The sequence below is a fragment of the Mirounga leonina genome, unplaced genomic scaffold, assembly GCF_011800145.1.
Source record: "Mirounga leonina isolate KUSES-001 unplaced genomic scaffold, KU_Mleo_1.0 Mir_493, whole genome shotgun sequence".
NCBI classification, from domain to species: Eukaryota; Metazoa; Chordata; class Mammalia; order Carnivora; family Phocidae; genus Mirounga; species Mirounga leonina.
Genome location: NW_023270780.1, coordinates 2,204,911 through 2,224,390, shown reverse-complemented (window position 1 = coordinate 2,224,390; position 19,480 = coordinate 2,204,911). Strand labels below are relative to the sequence as shown.

General features: G+C 39.0%; 1 protein-coding gene across 1 annotated transcript in view; it reads left to right on the top strand.

Moving 5' to 3' along the window:
• The first annotated feature begins 678 nt into the window (after positions 1-678).
• Positions 679-19,480, top strand: part of GOLPH3L (golgi phosphoprotein 3 like) — a 42,047-nt gene continuing 23,245 nt past the window's right edge. Inside the window, exons 1-2 of the mRNA XM_034989953.1 lie at positions 679-767; positions 2,836-3,030. Of these exons, the coding sequence (XP_034845844.1) occupies positions 2,848-3,030 (183 nt within the window). The 5' untranslated portion in view covers positions 679-767; positions 2,836-2,847. The remainder of the gene's footprint in view (positions 768-2,835; positions 3,031-19,480) is intronic.

Below are 19,480 nucleotides of genomic sequence, written 5' to 3'. Positions count from 1 at the left end.
ATAAGATTAGCCATAGGTTTGCCAGTAACAAACGCTAATACAGAAGGTTGGTGTGTATGTAATGGTAGAAATGTACCTATCCTGTTTAAGGTAAACCAAATAAACCTCCACAAACTGACCCAGATCAGGTTTTTCTGGAACAGGAAAGTTAGGGACAAGCTAATTGTCGAAAACAACCAATTTTAAAATGTTTATTTATTCTTAGCTTTTTTGGATCCCAGCACATCTCACCTAATTGTCCTAGAATACACTGCTACAGTTAACACACCTGCTACAGATTGACCAACAAAAACCTTTGTAGATCGGCAGCTTGTGCTAGCTCACTGAACGCTTTGATTGGCCGGTTTAATGGGGGTGGGGAGCACAGCTCCCTTTCCTCTCTTCTGCCAAGGTTACTTCATTGGATTGACCAGCTGTCAGGTTGACCCAAACCTGCCTCCTTTTGGTGGTGTTTGTCGGGATCGCAACACAATAGCCCGAGGAGAGCCTCCCCTTGTAAGCTCCGATTGGCTGGACTCAACCTTGGCGGTTTCTGATTGGTCCAATGAAGAAACACCAAGGTAGGTTGCCTAGGGATCCTGAGGAAGCTGATGTGTTATTCCTTCTCTGCATCGAAGGATCAGGAAGTTTGTGCTCTCTGCGTGGCTGAGAAGTTTTTTTACCTACTAGGACGGGGTGGGGGGAGGGACGTGGGGGAACAGGTGTCCCCCTAAAATAGAGCGCAAGCTGCTGCCTGTGTCCGGCCGTAACCCAGGAGTTAACGTCAGGTAAGCAACGGAGGATATACATTTCCTAATGTCCAAAAAAGCCTACAGATTTTTTATTTTATGGGGAGAGGGAGGTTCTTATTTAGTTACTTTTTGGTCTTTTTTTTTTTTTTTCCAAATAGGATTTTTAACTAGTAAATGTCCAGGGGGTATTAGTTCCTCAAAATCTCCCCCCCCCCCTTTTTTTTTCTCTGAAGACTTAAAGTTTCTTGGATTGGGTTAGGAAATAAACCCTGTTCACAGTGCCAGATAGGGTTAATGCCCTTAAGCATTATTTCATGGTTGTTTTTTTATCCTTCACCCTTCTTCCCGCCTCCCACCAAGAATTGTATTTGAAATATAGCCTTGTACAAAGAATCTTTTGTAAGTCACTTCACTTGTATTTCTATTTAAAAATGTTCACATGCATTTCTGAGTATTCATTTTAATCAGTATATATTTATTGAGCAGTTACAACGTTAAAGACATTGTGCTAGTTGCTATGGAGACTATAAAAACCCAAGAAGACAATATCCCTGCCCTCAAGAAGTTTACAGTTGAGAGACAGCCATACCAAAAGAAAGACTATAATAAATACTTTAAAGGATGTAAGTATAAATAAAGTTCTGTGAAAGTACAGCTGAGACAGAGACCATTTCTGGCCATGGGACATAAGGGTAATGGAGAAGGGGATTCACTTAAGGCTTTACCTGGATCCTAGATAGGCCTTTTGAAGAATGGGTAGAATATAAAGAGGAAAAGAAAGGGGAGAGAGCACCAGCCATGTACAAAGGAGCAGAAATGGCAGCATGGGACATGTTTGAGAAATGGTTTGTTAACAGTACGTAACTGAGAGTAATGTAATGGGAAATATTGCTAGAACAGGATCTAATCACAGAGGCTCTTGAATGCATTCTTTTGATCTTGAAAAAGATATTCTTTTAAATAATTACTGATTAAAATATTTATTGTATATCATCTTAAAAACTGACATTTAGATGTATTTTAAAATAAAGTATGCTAACTTTAAATTTTATCATACATGATTTAGTGCCATTTCTCTTGACTAAATTTTTTAAAACATTTGTAGTACATAGTGTAAAAGGGCATGTGCTTTAATTTTTTTTTGCAATTGAGAAAGAAATCGTTAATCTTTTAACATTCTCTTGCTGATACTTTTTGTTGGCAGCTATTTGAGTATTTGCAAGATGGCTAGCTAGGGATAGAGATGAAAGTTTTCTGTCCGTATGGAATTACTACACATGATCTTCTGAGTGTTACTCTGCAGATGTGATTTCCAAAGGGAGTGCATGAGATGAGTTATGAGAAGAAAATCTGAGAATATATATATTTAATTTTTCTTATTTTTTTACTTTCTCTGTTTTTTATATTTTTTGATGTGCCATTGAATGTTTATAGAAGTTACATATAAATTATTACATGCATTTTGGGCCTGGATTCTCACAGTTTTTTGCTGTCCCATATTATTTAACTTGGGGGAGGATCCATTTTGTGAAAAAAGAATTACAATGATGCATATATACTTCTGGATTATAGATTATGCACACAAAATCAGCAGGCTTAAAAGATGATCATTTCTTTATTTATTTTATTTATTTATTTATTTAAAAGATTTTATTTATTTATTTGACAGAGAGAGACACAGCGAGAGAGGGAACAGAAGCAGGGGGAGTAGGAGAGGGAGAAGCAGGCTTCCCGTCGAGGAGGGAGCCCGATGCGGGGCTCGATCCCAGGACCCTGGGATCATGACCTGAGCCGAAGGCAGACGCTTAACGACTGAGCCACCCAGGCGCCCCGATGATCATTTCTTTAAAAAAAGATCATTTGTACTGGTCTTTAAGATTACTGATTTGATTTTCTGTCAATGCCTTCTGTGCCTTCAAGCTATTGTACTTTAGAAAACATATTGTGTTATCCACCTAATTTTTCTGGTCATTGCCCCTTTCTTTCTCTGTTTAAGTTTATATATATTTCATATTTGTATACATTTGTGGTAGGTCTGTATGAATATGTATGTTTTTGTTTACATAAGCTCACTTACAGATTTTTTTTTCATCACCCCCTCCAGAAAGAGGTGAGAATGACAACTTTAACTCACCGGGCCCGTCGCACTGAAGTAGGCAAGAACTCTGAAAAGAAGATGGAAAGTGAGGAAGACACTAATCAAGACAGGAGTCCAGACAGTGAAGACTCTGGTGACTCTAAGGATATTCGCCTCACGCTTATGGAAGAAGTATTGCTCCTGGGACTAAAAGATAAAGAGGTAACACAGTTGGGTTTGCTAGGACTCTCCCAAAGACTCTTGAATATTGGAATGTTTTTAGGAAGTAATCTGACAGAATGTTTGTTTTTTTAAAGATTTTATTTATTTATTTGAGAGAGAGAGAATGAGAGAGAGCACATGAGAGGGGTTAGGGTCAGAGGGAGAAGCAGACTCCCTGCCAAGCAGGGAGCCCAATGCAGGACTCGATTCAGGGACTCCAGGATCATGACCTGAGCTGAAGGCAGTCACTTAACCAACTGAGCCACCCAGGGACCCCAGAATGTTTTCATTAATGCTAAGTTGTCTTTAGAACTGTGCTCTAGCCGTCTGGGTGTTGGGGGAGTTTGGGAGTGTGGCTGATGATTGGAGGATAAAATCCAGAAGTATAATTACTTGAAGTGTAATGTAATTACAAAATTCCTCCAAAATTGGAAGATATGAGAGAGTATAACACATGTAAAATTTCTGTACTTATAGTTTCCCAAGTGAGATTGATGGTGAAATAGCCTCCTGTTAAACTAAGAAAGAGGGCCCATACATTGAAATTGTCTTGAACTATGAGGAGGAAAATCTTTTAAATGACAAGACAAGAAACATGTATGATTAGCTGTTGTACAAAAATAAACAGTGGATAGGTTTCAACTTAACAATGCAGTAGAAATCTTTTTTTTAATTCATTTCTGTGGATCTTTAGAAATTAAATATCAACAACTGATAAAGGAATATTTTAATTTTAGAAAATGTTTTTAAATTAATTGCAGATTTCTCTAAGTTTTCCCTTATTAATAGAACACTTTGTAATAGAATTAGTCTTGAGATAGCAAGTCTTAACGGTAAAACCACATATTTGTTGGTTTTTCTACTGTAGTACATTATCCTCCATTTGTAATTTAACTTTTTATTGTTTTACTTTCTTCCCTCATGAAGAGGTTATGAAGAAATATAACTGTTAATATTTTTAAAAACCGGGCGCCTGGGTGGCTCAGATGGTTGAGCGTCTGCCTTCGGCTCAGGTCATGATCCCGGGGTCCTGGGATCGAGTCCCGCATCGGGCTTCCTGCTCCTTGGGAGCCTGCTTCTCCGTCTGTTTCTGTCTCTCATGAATAAATAAATAAAATCTTAAAAAAAAAAAAATATTTTTAAAAACCTACTTCTTTTCCAAGAAAGCCTTTACTACATACAACAACAACAACAACAATAATAATAATAATAATAATAAAACACATTTATTATTTGCCTTGGTTTTGAAAACTTAACATATTAAAATGTTACTTTACATTAAAAAAGACTAAATTTGGCTTTGATAATTATCCTTAGCTAGTAATGAATTGACTACATTCATCTGATAACATCTGTTCTTTTCTGCATTGATTCCTCAATTTGGGATTATCCTTGTTTCTTAGACTTTACATTTTCTTTACCACTTTCCCTTCTCTATTTTTTGTCACATCAAATTACCGACTTGAACAAAACTTCCAAGACTTCTTATAGCCTGTGTATTGTTAAAATTAATATTAGGGACATGCATATATGTACTTGGCCAAGACATAGATATCAGAAAATCTTGCCTGCAAGTGTACTTTCCTGTTTGCTGAGAAAGTTGATGAAGCTCTAGTTTTATGAAAATAAAGCAAATAAAAATGCACAACTGACTCTCCAAGAGAATATCAGAGTAGGTCTGAAGATTAGGTGGTATAAATACTGTTTTGAGATGTTTACACAGTACTTAGGAAATGTTCATTGTAGAAGAGCATATTAGAACTAAAAAGCTATTTGGTTTGTTTTACTTTTGAATAGGAATGATTAATTTCCTGCTGACCCTAGATACTAGAATTTTTGCTTCTGTTTTGTAGGGAATCTAACTTTGGACTTCTTTTCGTGTGTTTTTTTAGATTTATAATAGTTAATAGTTAATATAAATATAAGGAAATAGAATAAAAAATAAAGGAGCTCTGGTGAGATACTGTACAAAGATGAACAGATAATTAAGCTTTTGAATAATTACCTTTTGAGTTCTAATATTTATTTTTTTTATTTTTTATTTTTTTTAAAGTTTTTATTTATTTAACACAGAGAGACAGCGAGAGAGGGAACACAAGCAGGGGGAGCGGGAGAGGGAGAAGCAGGCTCCTGGCCTAGCAGGGAGCCTGATGTGGGACCCGATCCCAGGACCTCGGAATCATGACCTGAGCCCTAGGCAGATGCTTAACGACTGAGCCACCCAGGCGTCCCTGTTCTAATTTTATTTTTGAAAATAGTTGATAAATTACATTTTTCGCTTTCATTTGGCTTAGGAAGAAAAAGAAATGATAAATTCTTGGGTGTAAATAAATAGGAGAGGTCAAACCTTCTGATTTATTAAAGCAGTAGTGCTGTTCCAAAATGCCAATTATGTAACTATCTCTAAAAATAATAATTGATGGGGCACCTGGGTGGCTCAGTCGTTAAGCGTCTGCCTTTGGCTCAAGTCATGATCCCAGGGTCCTGGGATTTCACCCCGCATTGGGCCCCCTGCTCAGCAGGGAGTCTGCTTCTCCCTCTGCCCCTCCCATGACTCATATTCTCTCTCTCTCTCTCCCTCTCTCTCTCTTTCTCACTCTCTCTCAAATAAGTAAAATTTTTTTAAAAAATATTGATTTCCAGCACTAATTATTTTCTTCTCACCTCCTAAACTACTCAGATTTATTTAATCATTATTTAGTGTGATTGGGGGCACCCATTATGCGCTTAGCATTACGCAAATACTGAAGTAAATGTAAAACGGTATAATATATGGTCCCTGCCCTCGTGAAACTTGTATTCCAGCTGGGGAGACAAGGCATACATACTTTTTTAAAAGTTAAGTAACCCAGGGGCGCCTGGGTGGCTCAGTTGGTTAAGCGACTGCCTTCAGCTCAGGTCATGATCCTGGAGTCCCGGGATCGAGTCGGGCTCCCCCTGCTCGGCAGGGAGTCTGCTTCTCCCTCTGACCCTCCTCCCGCTCATGCTCTCTGTCTCTCATTCTCTCTGTCTCAAATAAATAAATAAAATCTTTAAAAAAAAAAAAAAAAAGTTAAGTAACCCAAAGGTCCATCAGCTGTGGAAGGGATAAAAATGAATTGTCCATTTATCTAAATGAGTATAAACATCTTTTCTTTTTTTTTTTTTTTAAGATTTTATTTATTTATTTGACAGAGATAGAGCGCACAAGCAGGGTGAGTGGCAGGCAGAGGCAGAGGGAGAAGCAGGCTCCCCGCAGAGCAGGGGGAGCCCGATGCGGGACTCGATCCCAGGACCCTGGGATCATGACCTGAGCCGAAGGCAGTCGCTTAACCAACTGAGCCACCCAGGCGCCCTATAAACATCTTTTCTATACAGAATGAAAATGAACATTGTTACAAAACATGTATGAGTCTCATGTAATATTCAGTAATGGAAGCCAGACACAAAAGACATACTGTATGATTCCATGTATATAAAATTCAGGAAAACTATAGTGTTTGGGGTTGCATATTTAGATGATTAAAATTATGAAGAAAAGCAAGAAAGGGATTACCATAGTTGTTAGCACAGTGGTTACTTTTTTGTAGGGGGGTGAGAGAGGAGGAAGGTATTAGTGATTAGAAAAGAACATGAGGGGGCTTTCTGGGTACTAACAGTTTTCTGTTTCTGTACTTGGGGAAAGTTTCATGTATATTCACTTAGAGATAAATCATTGAGCTTTTTTCATTTTTGTTTCATGCACTCTTCTGTGTGTGCATTATATTTCACAGTTCAAAAGATTTCTAAAGCGGTAAACAATAGTAAAAATCCAACGAGTTTTTCCATGTTAGAACAGTAAGAGCCAAGAGAGTTGGAAGGAAGAGAGAATATAACGGGTTGGAATAGTCTGGGGAAGAATAGAAGGCAGTAAAACAAGCTGGGCCTTTAAGAACAGGTAGGATTAATGTAAATGGAGTGAAGGAAACACATTCTGGATGAGGGAACCTGAAATTATCATGAGCTTGATGAGTTTGGGAGATAATTAAGTAACCACTGACTGAAGTAGGTGGTATTCTTGGAGAACAATGAGAGTCAAAATTGGCAAATTAGATTCAGACTAGAGTGTGGCAGATTTTGAGTGCCAGGCAGAGACTTTTAGACTCTTTCCTTTATTTATTTTTATTTTAATTTCAGTGTAGTTAACATACAGTATTATATTAGTTTCAGGTATACAATATAGTGATTGAACAATTCTACACATTACTCAGTGCTCATGACAATAAGTGTACTCTTAATTCTTTTGAACTATTTCACCCATCATCCCACCCACCTCCCCTCATAATGATCAATTTTTTCTCTATAGTTACAGATTCTTTCCTTTAAGTAGGGGGATCAGCCTAATGAAAACAGCAATGCCCATTTTATTTTTCTGTCCTAAAAAGGACTTAATGATATTTTTGCTCTATGTTCTATGTGAATATATGTTTTAATATATATATAATTTCTTGTTTTCACATGGTTTGAGGTTTGTGATGTGTCAAAAAAAATCCTAAGTGTTAAGCTTTGCATCCCAAAGTCCCAAAGTTAACTTTTACTGAAGATTTCCATAAGATTCTTTGTTTAGAACCCAATATTATAATTTTTAAAAGTATATTTCTTTTAAGAAACATGGGGTGCCTGGGTGGTGGGCTTAGTTGGTTAAGCATCTGCCTTCAGGTCATGATCCCAGGGTCCTGGGATGAAGCCTCATGTCAGGCTCTGCACTCAGCAGGAAGTCTGCTTGAGATTCTCTCCCTTTCCCTCTGCTTGTGCACATTCTCTCTAAAGTAAATCTTTAAAAAAAAGTAGAAAATAATGTAAAGAAACTAATATTTCAAGAATTGTAGTCCTAGGGGCGCCTGGGTGGCTCAGTTGGTTAAGCAACTGCCTTCGGCTCAGGTCATGATCCCAGGGTCCTGGGATCGAGCCCCGCATCGGGCTTCTTGCTCGGCGGGAAGCCTGCTTCTCGTCCCACTCCCCCTGCTTGTGTTTCCTCTCTCGCTGTCTCTCTCTCTGTCAAATAAATAAATAAAATCTTTAAAAAAAAAAAAAAAGAATTGTAGGCCTAGAAAAGAATGACAGGTCACATATAGTCAAATCACTTGTGAAATATTACTACCATCCCTTTCTTAAGATTCTTCTGAGGAGGGCGCCTGGGTGGCTCAGTTGGTTAAGCGACTGCCTTCAGCTCAGGTCATGATCCTGGAGTCCCGAGATCGAGTCCCACATCAGGCTCCCTGCTCAGCAGGGAGTCTGCTTCTCCCTCTGACCCTCCTCCCTCTCATGCTCTCTGTCTCTCATTCTCTCTCTCGCAAATAAATGAAAAATTAAAAAAAAAAAAAAAGATTCTTCTGAGGAGGGGCGCTTGGGTGGCTCAGTCGGTTAAGCATCTGCCTTCGGCTCAGGTCATGGTCCCAGGGTCCTGGGATCAAGCCCTGTGTCCGGCTCCCTGCTCGGCAAGGAGTCTCCTTCTCCCTCTGCCCCTCCCCCGTTCATGCTCTTTCTTGCTCTCTCTCGAATAAATAAATAAAATCTTAAAAAAAAAGATTCCTCTGAGGGATAGCTGCCATAGAATGAATGATTTTGGGGTTTTTTTCCTTAAGATTATTTATATGGGATGCCTGGGTGGCTCGGTCGGTTAAGCGTCTGCCTTCAGCTCAGGTCATGATCCCAAGGATCCTGGGATTAAGTCCTGCATCGGGCTCCTTGCTCAGCGGGGAGCCTGCTTTTCCCTCTCCCTTCCACTCCCGCTGCTTATGCTCTTTCTCTCTCTCTGTCTGACAAATAAATAAAGTCTTTTTAAAAAAAAAAGATTATTTATTTGAGAGAGAGAGAGACAGAGACAGAGTGCAAGAGCCAGGGGAGAAACAGAGGGAGAGGAACCAGCAGACTCTGCACTGAGCCCAGAGCCCGAAGCCTGAAGTGGGGCTTGATATCACACCCCTGAGATCACAACTGGAGCTGAAACCAAGAGTCAGACACTTAACCCAGGGGTGCCTGGGTTGCTCAATCGTTAAGCATCTACCTTCGGCTCAGGTCATTATCCCAGGGTCCTGGGATCAAGCCCTGCATCGGGCTCCCTGCTTAGCAGGAAGCCTGCTTCTCCCTCTCCCACTTCTCCTGCTGGTGTTCCTGCTCTCGCTGTGTCTCTCTCTGTCAAATAAATAAAAAAAAAAAGAGTCAGACTTAACCCACTACACCACCCAGATGCCCCAAGGGTCAACTATTTTAAAACTATTCTGTGGCAAGGGGCACCTGGGTGGCTCAGTCAGTTAAGCATCTGACTCTTGGTTTTGTCTTGGATCATGATCTCAGGATTGTGAGATCAAGCCCCGCTTGGGCCTCCAGGCTCAGCGAAGAGTCTGCTTAAGACTCTTCCTCTGCCCCTCCACACGCTCACCTTCTCCCCCCACCCTTTCTCAAATAAATAAATAAATATTGAAAAAAATACAGTTGACCCTTAAACAACATGGGGGGTAGGGGTACCTACTACCCATACAGTTGAAAATCCATGTATAACTTTTTGCTCCCCCAAAACTTAGCTACAGATAGCCTACTATTGTTTAAGGGTCAACTGTATTAAGCTTTACTGTCTTGTGAAAATAATTGAGAAATCTAAGTATATGTTGAAGAGTCTGACCTTTTAAGCACATTTAAAATTAGATGTTATCAGGGGCCTCTGGTTGGCTCAGTTGGTACAGCATGAGACTCTTGATCTCAAGGTTTTGAATCAAGCCCCACGTTGTGCATGGAGCCTACTTAAAAAAATAAAATAAAATGAGGGCACCTGGGTGGCTCAGTCGTTAAGCGTCTGCCTTCGGCTCAGGTCATGATCCCAGGGTCCTGGGATCGAGTCCCACATCGGGCTCCCTGCTCGGCAGGAAGCCTGCTTCTCCCTCTCCCACTCCCCCTGCTTGTGTTCCTGCTCTCGCTATCTCTCTCGCTGTCAAATAAATAAATAAAAATCTTAAAAAAAATAAAATAAAATAAAATAAAATGAAAATAAAATTAAGATCTCAGTTCAATAACACTGCCCTCAACTGAGAAAATTAAACTTGAGCACTACCCTGACCAAAACAATATAGATTTATTTTCTGTTGAAATCAAGATCCTATTTATTTGTCATTATTGCCTTTGGTGGAAGTTTTAATATAGATATTATTGACTCATGGACAGTTAATGCTTTAGTTACATTGCTAGGATATTTAAAACTTCTCCTTTATGAAATCTTAAATTAAGTTACTTAGAGGAGCGAGCCTATTAATGCTTTTGACTTTTGGCAGTAATCTTTTTAGTTTGTGGATAGTGTTTTAACCCTAAAAAGAAAGCAACGCTTTCTCCTAGTAATGCTATTTATTGAATACTTATGTGCTGTGACATAAAAGGTTTTAATCCTATTTCTCATGTCGCTGCAGTCAAAATTGGCAGGAAGTATTGCTCATTGGAATTATGGAAATAGATTTTCATTCATTTGTTTGGTTACCAAAAACTTACTGAATGTCGCATATATATAAAGTGCTAGATATTGAAAGAGAACAAAGACAATTGTCCCGGCTTTTGAGATCATTTATAGTCTAGTGGGATAAGAGTGGCTGGAGAGGTTGGGAAGGGGATCAGGAATGTTAGCAGACCATTGCAGTACATGTGATGTGTATGTGACTGTGTTCTGCATACTGAGTGAACAAAGAGGAAAGATACCTAACCCAGATGGGTGGTGGAAAGAGCTAGTTGGAGAGGGGAGGAAAGAGATACTGGGAAAGAATTCTGGGAGGTGATAACTCTTAACTTGAATTCTGAAGATGAGCAAGAGTTAGTTTGTGAAGAGAAACAGGTTCTAGGAAAAAAAAAATCAGCTGAATGTATGTGATAATTTCAGTGATTTGCAACTGGAATAACCACAGATATTTGAAAGCATCTCATCTCCTTTACTTTTTTTTTTTTTTTTAAAGATTTTATTTATTTATTTGACAGAGAAAGACACAGCGAGAGAGGGAACACAAGCAGGGGGAGTGGGAGAGGGAGAAGCAGACTCCCTGCTGAGCAGGGAGCCCGATGCGGGACTCGATCCAGGGACTCCAGGATCATGACCTGAGCAGAAGGCAGTCGCTTAACCAACTGAGCCACCCAGGCGCCCCATCTCATCTCCTTTAAATGAACTCAGATGTTTTGAAACTGAACTACCAGAACTTAGCTGGACATTCAGTATTCAGTCATGTATTTGCTAAGTCATGTATATGCTAAATATAGCATATCTAGAAAAAAATATAAAACACATATTTACAACTTAACAAGTAATTTTAAAGCACTCACTCACATAACCACCACCAAAAGAACATTATCAGCATTGTGGGGTCATCCTCTTCTGCCCTTCCCTAATCACATGCTGCCTCACCTCCCTATATTTCTCAAATGTGTGTGTATATTCCTAAACAATGTATTTTAGTTTTGCCTGTTTTTAAACTGTATGTTCTTGGGTTGATACTGTTAGGTATTTTTTTATTCAGTATGATGTTCGAGATTCATTGCACTATTCATTCAATCTACTGGTTAACAGTAGAGTCCATTATAAACAGTGCCTCTAAGACTGTTCTTGTACTTATCAGTTATTTTCTTTCAAACAATGCCACTACTCATACATATAGAAAAATGATATGGGGCACCTGGGTGGCTCAGTCAGTTAAGCATCTGCCTTCGGCTCGGGTCATGATCCCGGGGTCTTGGGATCAAGCCCCGCATCGGGCTCCTTGCTCAGTGGGAAGCCTGCTTTTCCCTCTCCCTATGCCTGCTGCTCCCCCTGCTTGTGCTCTCTCTCTCTTTCTCTGTCAGATAAATAAATAAAATACTTAAAAAGAAAAATGATAAATCAGACTGGATAAAACTTACAAGTTATAAATATAAAATATGTTAATGCTCAACTTTTTCAAGCTACTAATGATCACCCATCAGTTTTAATTCACTCATTATAACTTATTAGCAACGGGAGATTAGAAGGACAAGCTTTTTTAAAGCTGGTGAAAAAATTTTGGTGAACTAATCAATAAACTTTAAAAAAAAAAATCACAAGAAGTCAGTATACAACTTGTCAATGACTGGCTATCAATGGAGAAAACTACTCCTCTTAAAAAGTTGCTCAGTCCTAAAACATTTTATTAAAATCAAAAGATTAAAAGTCTCATTTAGTTCACTGCTTGGGCTTTTAGTTTCCTGATTGCACAAAATGAACAATAAATCCCTTGTTAGTAGTTATTGCCATTGTGAATAGGGCAAGTGTATCAGAAGGACTTGTTTGTCAGGTTTTTTGTGGTTTTTATTAACATAAGCTGTTAAAAAAAAAACTTTTGTTTTATTATATCCATTCATATAACCCCCCATAGTTAATTTACTGTGGGTACAAAAGGAAATAAACTGGGAGACCAAAGTCCTATTTTAACAGTAGGAAATATAGTTTAAGCTATTTAATTGAGAGCTTGCCTCTCCCTATCCCCCAACCCCTAATTGTACACTCTTCTCTTCCAAAATATCTGGCATAGATATCAAAATAAAAACCACTTACTTATATTTGGACCTTTGGCTGTAGCCACTGAACCTATAAATTTGATGTGAGCCATTCCATGTCTTTTGTGTCCTCCTTCATTTTTTTTTGTTTGTATAACTTAGAGTTTTCAAAACATTTTGCACTTTCTCACTTTGTCTTGCTTGATCCTACGGGGCAAATATTGTCTTCTCTTTATGAAAGCAAAGTTAGGTGGTTAATTGGCCAATAAGTGGTGGAATTTATGTTCAACCTGACTCTAAAGATAGTTTTTAAAAGGACATGCTTGCAAAGCATGTATACATATTTTTCTGTATTTCTTGCTGAACAAAGAGAATTAATTATTCAGGATTGCTAATGCTTAATGGAAACCCAAGAATTTCATCTCCTAGGATAGCTTCATATGGAGCTTAACTTTGTATCTCCTAGTAAGATAAAAGATTATTACGTTCTGCAGTAATATTTGGCACGAGTTATTTTTTCAAGTCTTATTCACAGCTTTATTTCAATGTTTAATACTCTAGCAAAGCTCACTCTGTTCTGTGTTATTTGTTTGTTTTTTTAGCAAAGCTCACTCTTAAAGATTTTGGGATTCCATAAAAAATATTAAGTTGACATCAGTAATGGCAAACTAAGGGAAAGTATCACTTAGCAAGTCTGGATGATACGGTTTTGTTTTATATTTCATCCCATTACCTCACAATTTAAGGAGGAAATATGAAAGTCTTATACATTTTTTTCTCTTTTCTTTCTTCTGTCAAACAAGATATTCTGGTCATAAGGAAAAATAAGTCCAAGTAAGAAGTTTAAAGAACCCAATTTGCAAAATGAAAAATGTTTAAAGAAGCAGTAAATATGAGACACCTGGGTGGCTCAGTTAAGTGTCTGCCTTCGGCTCAGGTCATGATCCTGGGGTCCTGGGATCGAACCCCACATCGGGCTCCTTCCTCAGTGGGGAGTCTGCTTCTCCCTCTGCCTGCTGCTCTCTCTCTCTCTGACAAATAAATAAAATCTTTTAAAAAATTATTTAAAAAGCAGTAAATAATATTTATTATAACCATATCTTTAGAAAGTTTAGTGTATAATTAAATAGGCATTTTATATTTTTCTTCTCAGTTCACAATGCCAGCCATAGATTACAACCCATGTCATATATCTTCATTATAGAAGGAGTGGGCTATTATTTTTTTTTTTTTTTTATTTGACAGAGACAGAGACAGCGAGAGTGGGAACACAAGCAGGGGGAGTGGGAGAGGGAGAAGCAGGCCTCCCGCTGAGCAGGGAGCCCGATGTGGGGCTCAATCCCAGGACCCTGGGATCATGACCTGAGCCGAAGGCAGCCGCTTAACGACTGAGCCACCCAGGCGCCCAGGAGTGGGCTATTATACTAAAAAGAAGAAATGAATAGATAGTGTACTTTTTTCTTTAATTTTAAAACTTAAGTTTCTTCTAGGTTTTTCAGCAGGAGTATATTGTGTTAAGTTTGCTAGGGCTGCCATAACAAAACACCACAGACTGACTGGCTTAAACAATAGAACTTTTTTTTCCCCCCACAATTCTGGATGCTTGAAGTCCAAGATTAAGTTTCTCCTGAGGCCTCTCTGTTCATCTTCTCACTGTGTCGCTACGTGGTTTTTCTTCTGTGCGTGTATCCCTAATGTCCTTGTGTCCAAATTTCCTCCTTCTATAAGGAGATTGGATTAAGGCCCACCTAACAGCTTTATTTAACCTAATCACCTCTTTCAAGGCATTATCTCCAAATACAGTCATGTTCTGAGGTATTAGGGGTTAGGGTTTCAATATATGGATTCTGGGGAGACACAGTTCACCCTGTAACAATGATTTAGAAAGGTTTGAGAGGAAATAGAAAGATTTTGGAGATAATTTTGTAATTATTTACTTATATGCACCTGGAGTGCAGTTTACCCTCAGGAAGTGTTATTAAAACTATATAATGATGTGATTTTTCCTTCAGTTCAAGTCAGCCAACATTTATTGAGCACCTGCTCTGTCCAAGGCACTGAGTAAAATAAGGAAAAAGAGAAGTAATTAAGATGTGTTTATATTTCCTCAAGAAGCATTTGAATCTGATATGGGAGAAAAGATATGTATACAATAACCATACTACTAGATACAATATGTCAGTGCTATAAGAAAGGTACAAAAAGTGCTATAAGAACATGCAAGAGGGGGGGAAAAAACATGGAAAAGGAGGAAATTCCTTGGAGGTTACTCTTTACTTTCATTGTTTGTCCTCCCTATTCACAGTTGTCCAGAAGGTTTAAATGGGAATGGGGGAAAAAAAAAAATGAAACAATGGTTTTCAGGCTTCCATGTATTCATTGGTAGATTGTGCTCACCCTATGTTGCTATTATTGACTTTAAAAAATATATATGTCTGGGCGCCTGGGTGGCTCAGTTGGTTGAGAGACTGCCTTCGGCTCAGGTCATGATCCTGGAGTCCCGGGATCGAGTCCCGCATCGGGCTCCCTGCTCGGCGGGGAGTCTGCTTCTCCCTCTGACCCTCCCCCCTCTCATGTGCTCTCTCTCTCTCATTCTCTCTCTCAAATAAATAAATAAAATCTTAAAAATATATATATATGTCTAAGATAAAAATAATAGCTTTATTTTTATTATTTTAAAAGCAAAATAGGGGTGCCTTGGTGACTCAGTGGGATAAGCATTTGCCTTCGGCTCAGGTCATGATCTCAGGGTCCTGGGATCCAGTCCTGCATTGGGCTCTGCTCAGTGTAGAGTCTGCTTCTCCCTCTGCCCTTCCCTCCTCCCCCACTCACTCTCTCTCAAATAAATAAGTAAAAAATCTTAAAAATTTTTTTTTTAAAAACAAAATATGTTTATACTAAAAAATTCAGAAGTCTACATGAGAGAACTTAGTGATAGGGGAATGAGATATGTGGATATATGCATTTGTCAAAACTAACTTAACATCTGTGCATTTCACTCTATAAATTATACCTCAATTTTTTATTTTATTTTTTTTAAGATTTTATTTATTTATTTGACAGAGAGAGAGAGGGAGAGCACAGCAGGGGGAGTGGCAGGCAGAGGGAGAAGCAGACTCCCAGGCACCACCCAGGTACCCTACCTCAATTTTTTATAAAAAGTTTAAAGAAAATAAAAATCACCCATAATGTCACCACTGAAAGATTACTGCTATTAAAATATTTTTATGAGGTGCCTGGGTGGCTCGGTCGTTAAGCGTCTGCCTTCGGCTCAAGTCATGATCCCGGGGTCCTGGGATCAAGCCCCGCATCGGGCTCCCTGCTCAGCGGGAAGCCTGCTTCTCCCTCTTGCACTCCCCCTGCTTGTGTTCCCTCTTTGGCTGTCTTTCTTTCTGTCAAATAAATAAAACCTTTAAAAAAAATTTTTTTATATATGCTTATAGACTATTTTCTGTGCATATATATACACAGAGATGCATAATTACCAAAAAATTGATCATATCAGACAAAGATTTCTGGTCTTCTGGTCTGTCATCTTCCCAGAATCCCCACATTTGTCTTTTGCTACCTTCCCTATAGTTCGTTTTAATTTAAATTCTGCATTTCCTGGGGCTCCTGGGTGACTCGGTTGTTTAAGCATCTGACTCTTGATGTCAGCTCAGGTTATGATTCAGGGTCCTGGGAGCCAGTCCTAGGTCAGCTCCACGCTCAGCATGGAGTCTGATTGAGAGTCTCCCTTTCCCTCTGCCCCTCTCCCTCCTCACACTCTCTCTCCTTCTCTCTCTCTCTCTCTCTCAAATAAATAAATCTTGGGGCGCCTCGGTGGCTCAGTTGGTTAAGCGTCTGCCTTCAGCTTGGGACGTGATCCCAGGGTTCTGGGATTGAATCCCACGTCGGGCTCCCTGCTCAGTGGGGAGCCTGCTTCTCCCTCTCCTCCCTGCTCGTGCTCGCTCTCGCTATCTCTGTCTCTCTCTCTCAAATAAATAAATTAAAATCTTTTTTAAAAAATTAAAAATAAATAAATCTTAAATAAATTCTGCATTTCCTTTTAAAGCCCATCACAAATCCAGTGATGAAACGTCACCAAACAATGACCTTCCCATTCTTTAAGTTCCCTTGCATTTATCTACCAATGTGCTTAGTTACTGTATTTTCTTATTTTCTGATAGGCATTGTTTAAAAACAGGACTTGGAATCAGATATATCTACATTCAGATTCAAAGTCTACCACTTAGGGGCACCTGGGTGGCTTAGTTGGTTAAGTGTCTGCCTTTCCCTCGGACCTGGGATCAAGCCCTGCATCGGGCTCCCTGCTCAGCAGAGAGCCTGCTTCTCCCTCTCTCTCTGCTGCTCTGCTTGTGCTTTCTCTCTCTCTCCTCAAATAAATAAATATTTTTTAAAAAATTACTATTTAAAAAAAAAGTCCAGCACTTACTAAATACTCGATTTGGCTTCGCTTTCGACATTTTTCTCTTTATTTTTTTAAAAGATTTATTTTATTTGAGAGAGAATGCTTGTGCTGGAGAGTGAAGGGAAGGGTGGAGGGAGAGGGAGAGAATCTTCAGGCTTTTTCTTTTTTTTTTTACTTTTTTTTTTTATTAAAGATTTTATTTATTTATTTGACAGAGAGAGACACAGTGAGAGAGGGAACACAAGCAGGGAAGTGAGAGAGGGAGAAGCAGGCTTCCCGTGGAGCAGGGAGCCCGATGCGGGGCTCGATCCCAGGACCCCGGGATCACGACCTGAGCCGAAGGCAGACGCTTAACGACTGAGCCACCCAGGCGCCCCAGGCTTTTTTTTTTAAATATTTTATTTATTTATTTGTCAGAGAGAGAGCGAGTGCACAAGGAGGGGGAGTTGCAGAGGCAGATGGAGAAGCAGGCTTCCCGCGGAGCGGGGAGCCCAATGCAGGGCTCAATCCCGGGACCCTGGGATCATGACCCAAGCCGAAGGCAGACGCCTAACGACTGAGCCACCCAGGCACCCCAGGCATTTATTTTTTTTAAGATTTTAAAAAATCCTTCAGTAGGGAGCATGATGTGGAGCTCGATCCCAGGACCCTGGGATCATGACCTGAGCTGAAGGCAGATGCTTAACCAACTGAGCCACCTAGGCAACCCCAAGCAGACATTTTTTATAACTGGTTTGTTTGAATCCGGAGCCAAATAAGGTCCACATATACATAGCTTTATGTTTTTCAAAAGCTCTTTTTTTAACCTTAGTGGGGCTTTTTAGTGAACAGTATTTTGTGACAAAGAAAAGCAATATTCAGTTTAACCTCAATTACCCTTTTATGTAAAAGTCAAATAACATTACACTTATCATCTTTTTAACAAAATGGAATCAATATTCTAGTTGTGCTATTTTTTTTTTTAAGATTTTATACTTATTTTTAGAGAGAGAGCAGGGGGAGGGTAGAAGGAGAGAGAATCTCAAGCAGACTCCACGCTGAGTGTGGAGCCAACCTGGGGCTTGATCCCAGGACCCTGAGATCATTACCTGAGCTGAAATCAAGACTTAGATGCTTAACCGACTGAGCCACCCAGGCGCCCCTCATATTGCTATTTTAAAAGTAAAATGTAATAAATATAATTTTACTTAAATTTAGCATAAGAAAAAGAAAATGAAGTGAAACTGATGGAATTACTGAACTTCAGACATTTCTTTATTATAAGAGGTATCTCCTAAAACACTACTTTCTAAGCTTAAGAAAGATTATTAAGAGGTTGGGGTCATTTTTTTCTAACTAAATGTTTCAATATTGGACAATATCCAGCTGACTTCTTGCTATAAAAAATAAAAGTTAATATATCTCCTACACTTGCTCCCATCTTTATTCCTTTACTTCCCAGTTTTTAAATTATAAATTTATATGGTTATTTTTAATTGAAATATAATTGACATATAACATTAGTTTCAGGTACACAACATAATGATTCAATATTTGTATACATTGTGAAATGATCTCTATGGTAAGTCTAGTTAACATCCATCACCACACAATTACAAATTTTTTTTCTTGTGATGAGAACTCTCAGCAACTTTCAAATATATGGTACAGTATTATCAACTATAGTCATCATGCTGAGCATTACATCTCCAAGACCTATTTATTTTATAACTGGAAATTTGTACCTTTTAACAACGCCCTCACTCCCTACCCCTGCCAATCCCTGGTTTGTTTTTAGTTCCACATATAAGTGAGATTACACAGTATTTCTTTGTCTTATTTTACTTTATTTATGGAGCATTTATACATGTCAGATTCTGAGTTAAATATTTTATATATGTAATTTAATTCTCACAATAGCACTATGAAGTCAGTATTATCTCTATAAAATATCTCTATAAAATAAAATAAGTGTTAAGTAGGGCACCTGAGTGGCTCAGTCAGTTGAGCATCCGACTCTTGATTTTGGCTCAGATCATAATCTCAGGGTCGTGAGATCGAGCCCCAAGTCAGTCTCCACACTGGGCAAGGAGTCTGCTTAAGATTCTCTCGCTCCCGGGATGCCTGGGTGGCTCAGTTGGTTAAGATTCTCTCACTCCCTCTTCCTCTGCCCCTCTGCCCCTCCCCTCCCTCTCTCCCCCTCTCTCTATGTATGTATGTATGTATATATGTAAACATATACTTATATGTATGTATATATATATACAGGAACAGTCAGTTAAGCAGCTGACCCTTGGTTTTGGCTCAGATCATAACATCAGGGTCATGAGATCCAGCCCCGCTTTGGGCTCCACGCTCAGTACAGAGTCTGCTTGAGTTTCTCTCTCCCTTCCTCTCTGTCTCTCCCCCACCCAATGTGTGCATGCTCTCTCTCTCTCTCTCAAAATAAGTGAATCTTTAAAACTATATATGTATGTATTAAACAATTGGTAGAACTTGAAGACTCACTGAATATTTGATAAAATTAAGGAATTCTTGTTAATTTTTAAAAATTCTTATTAATTT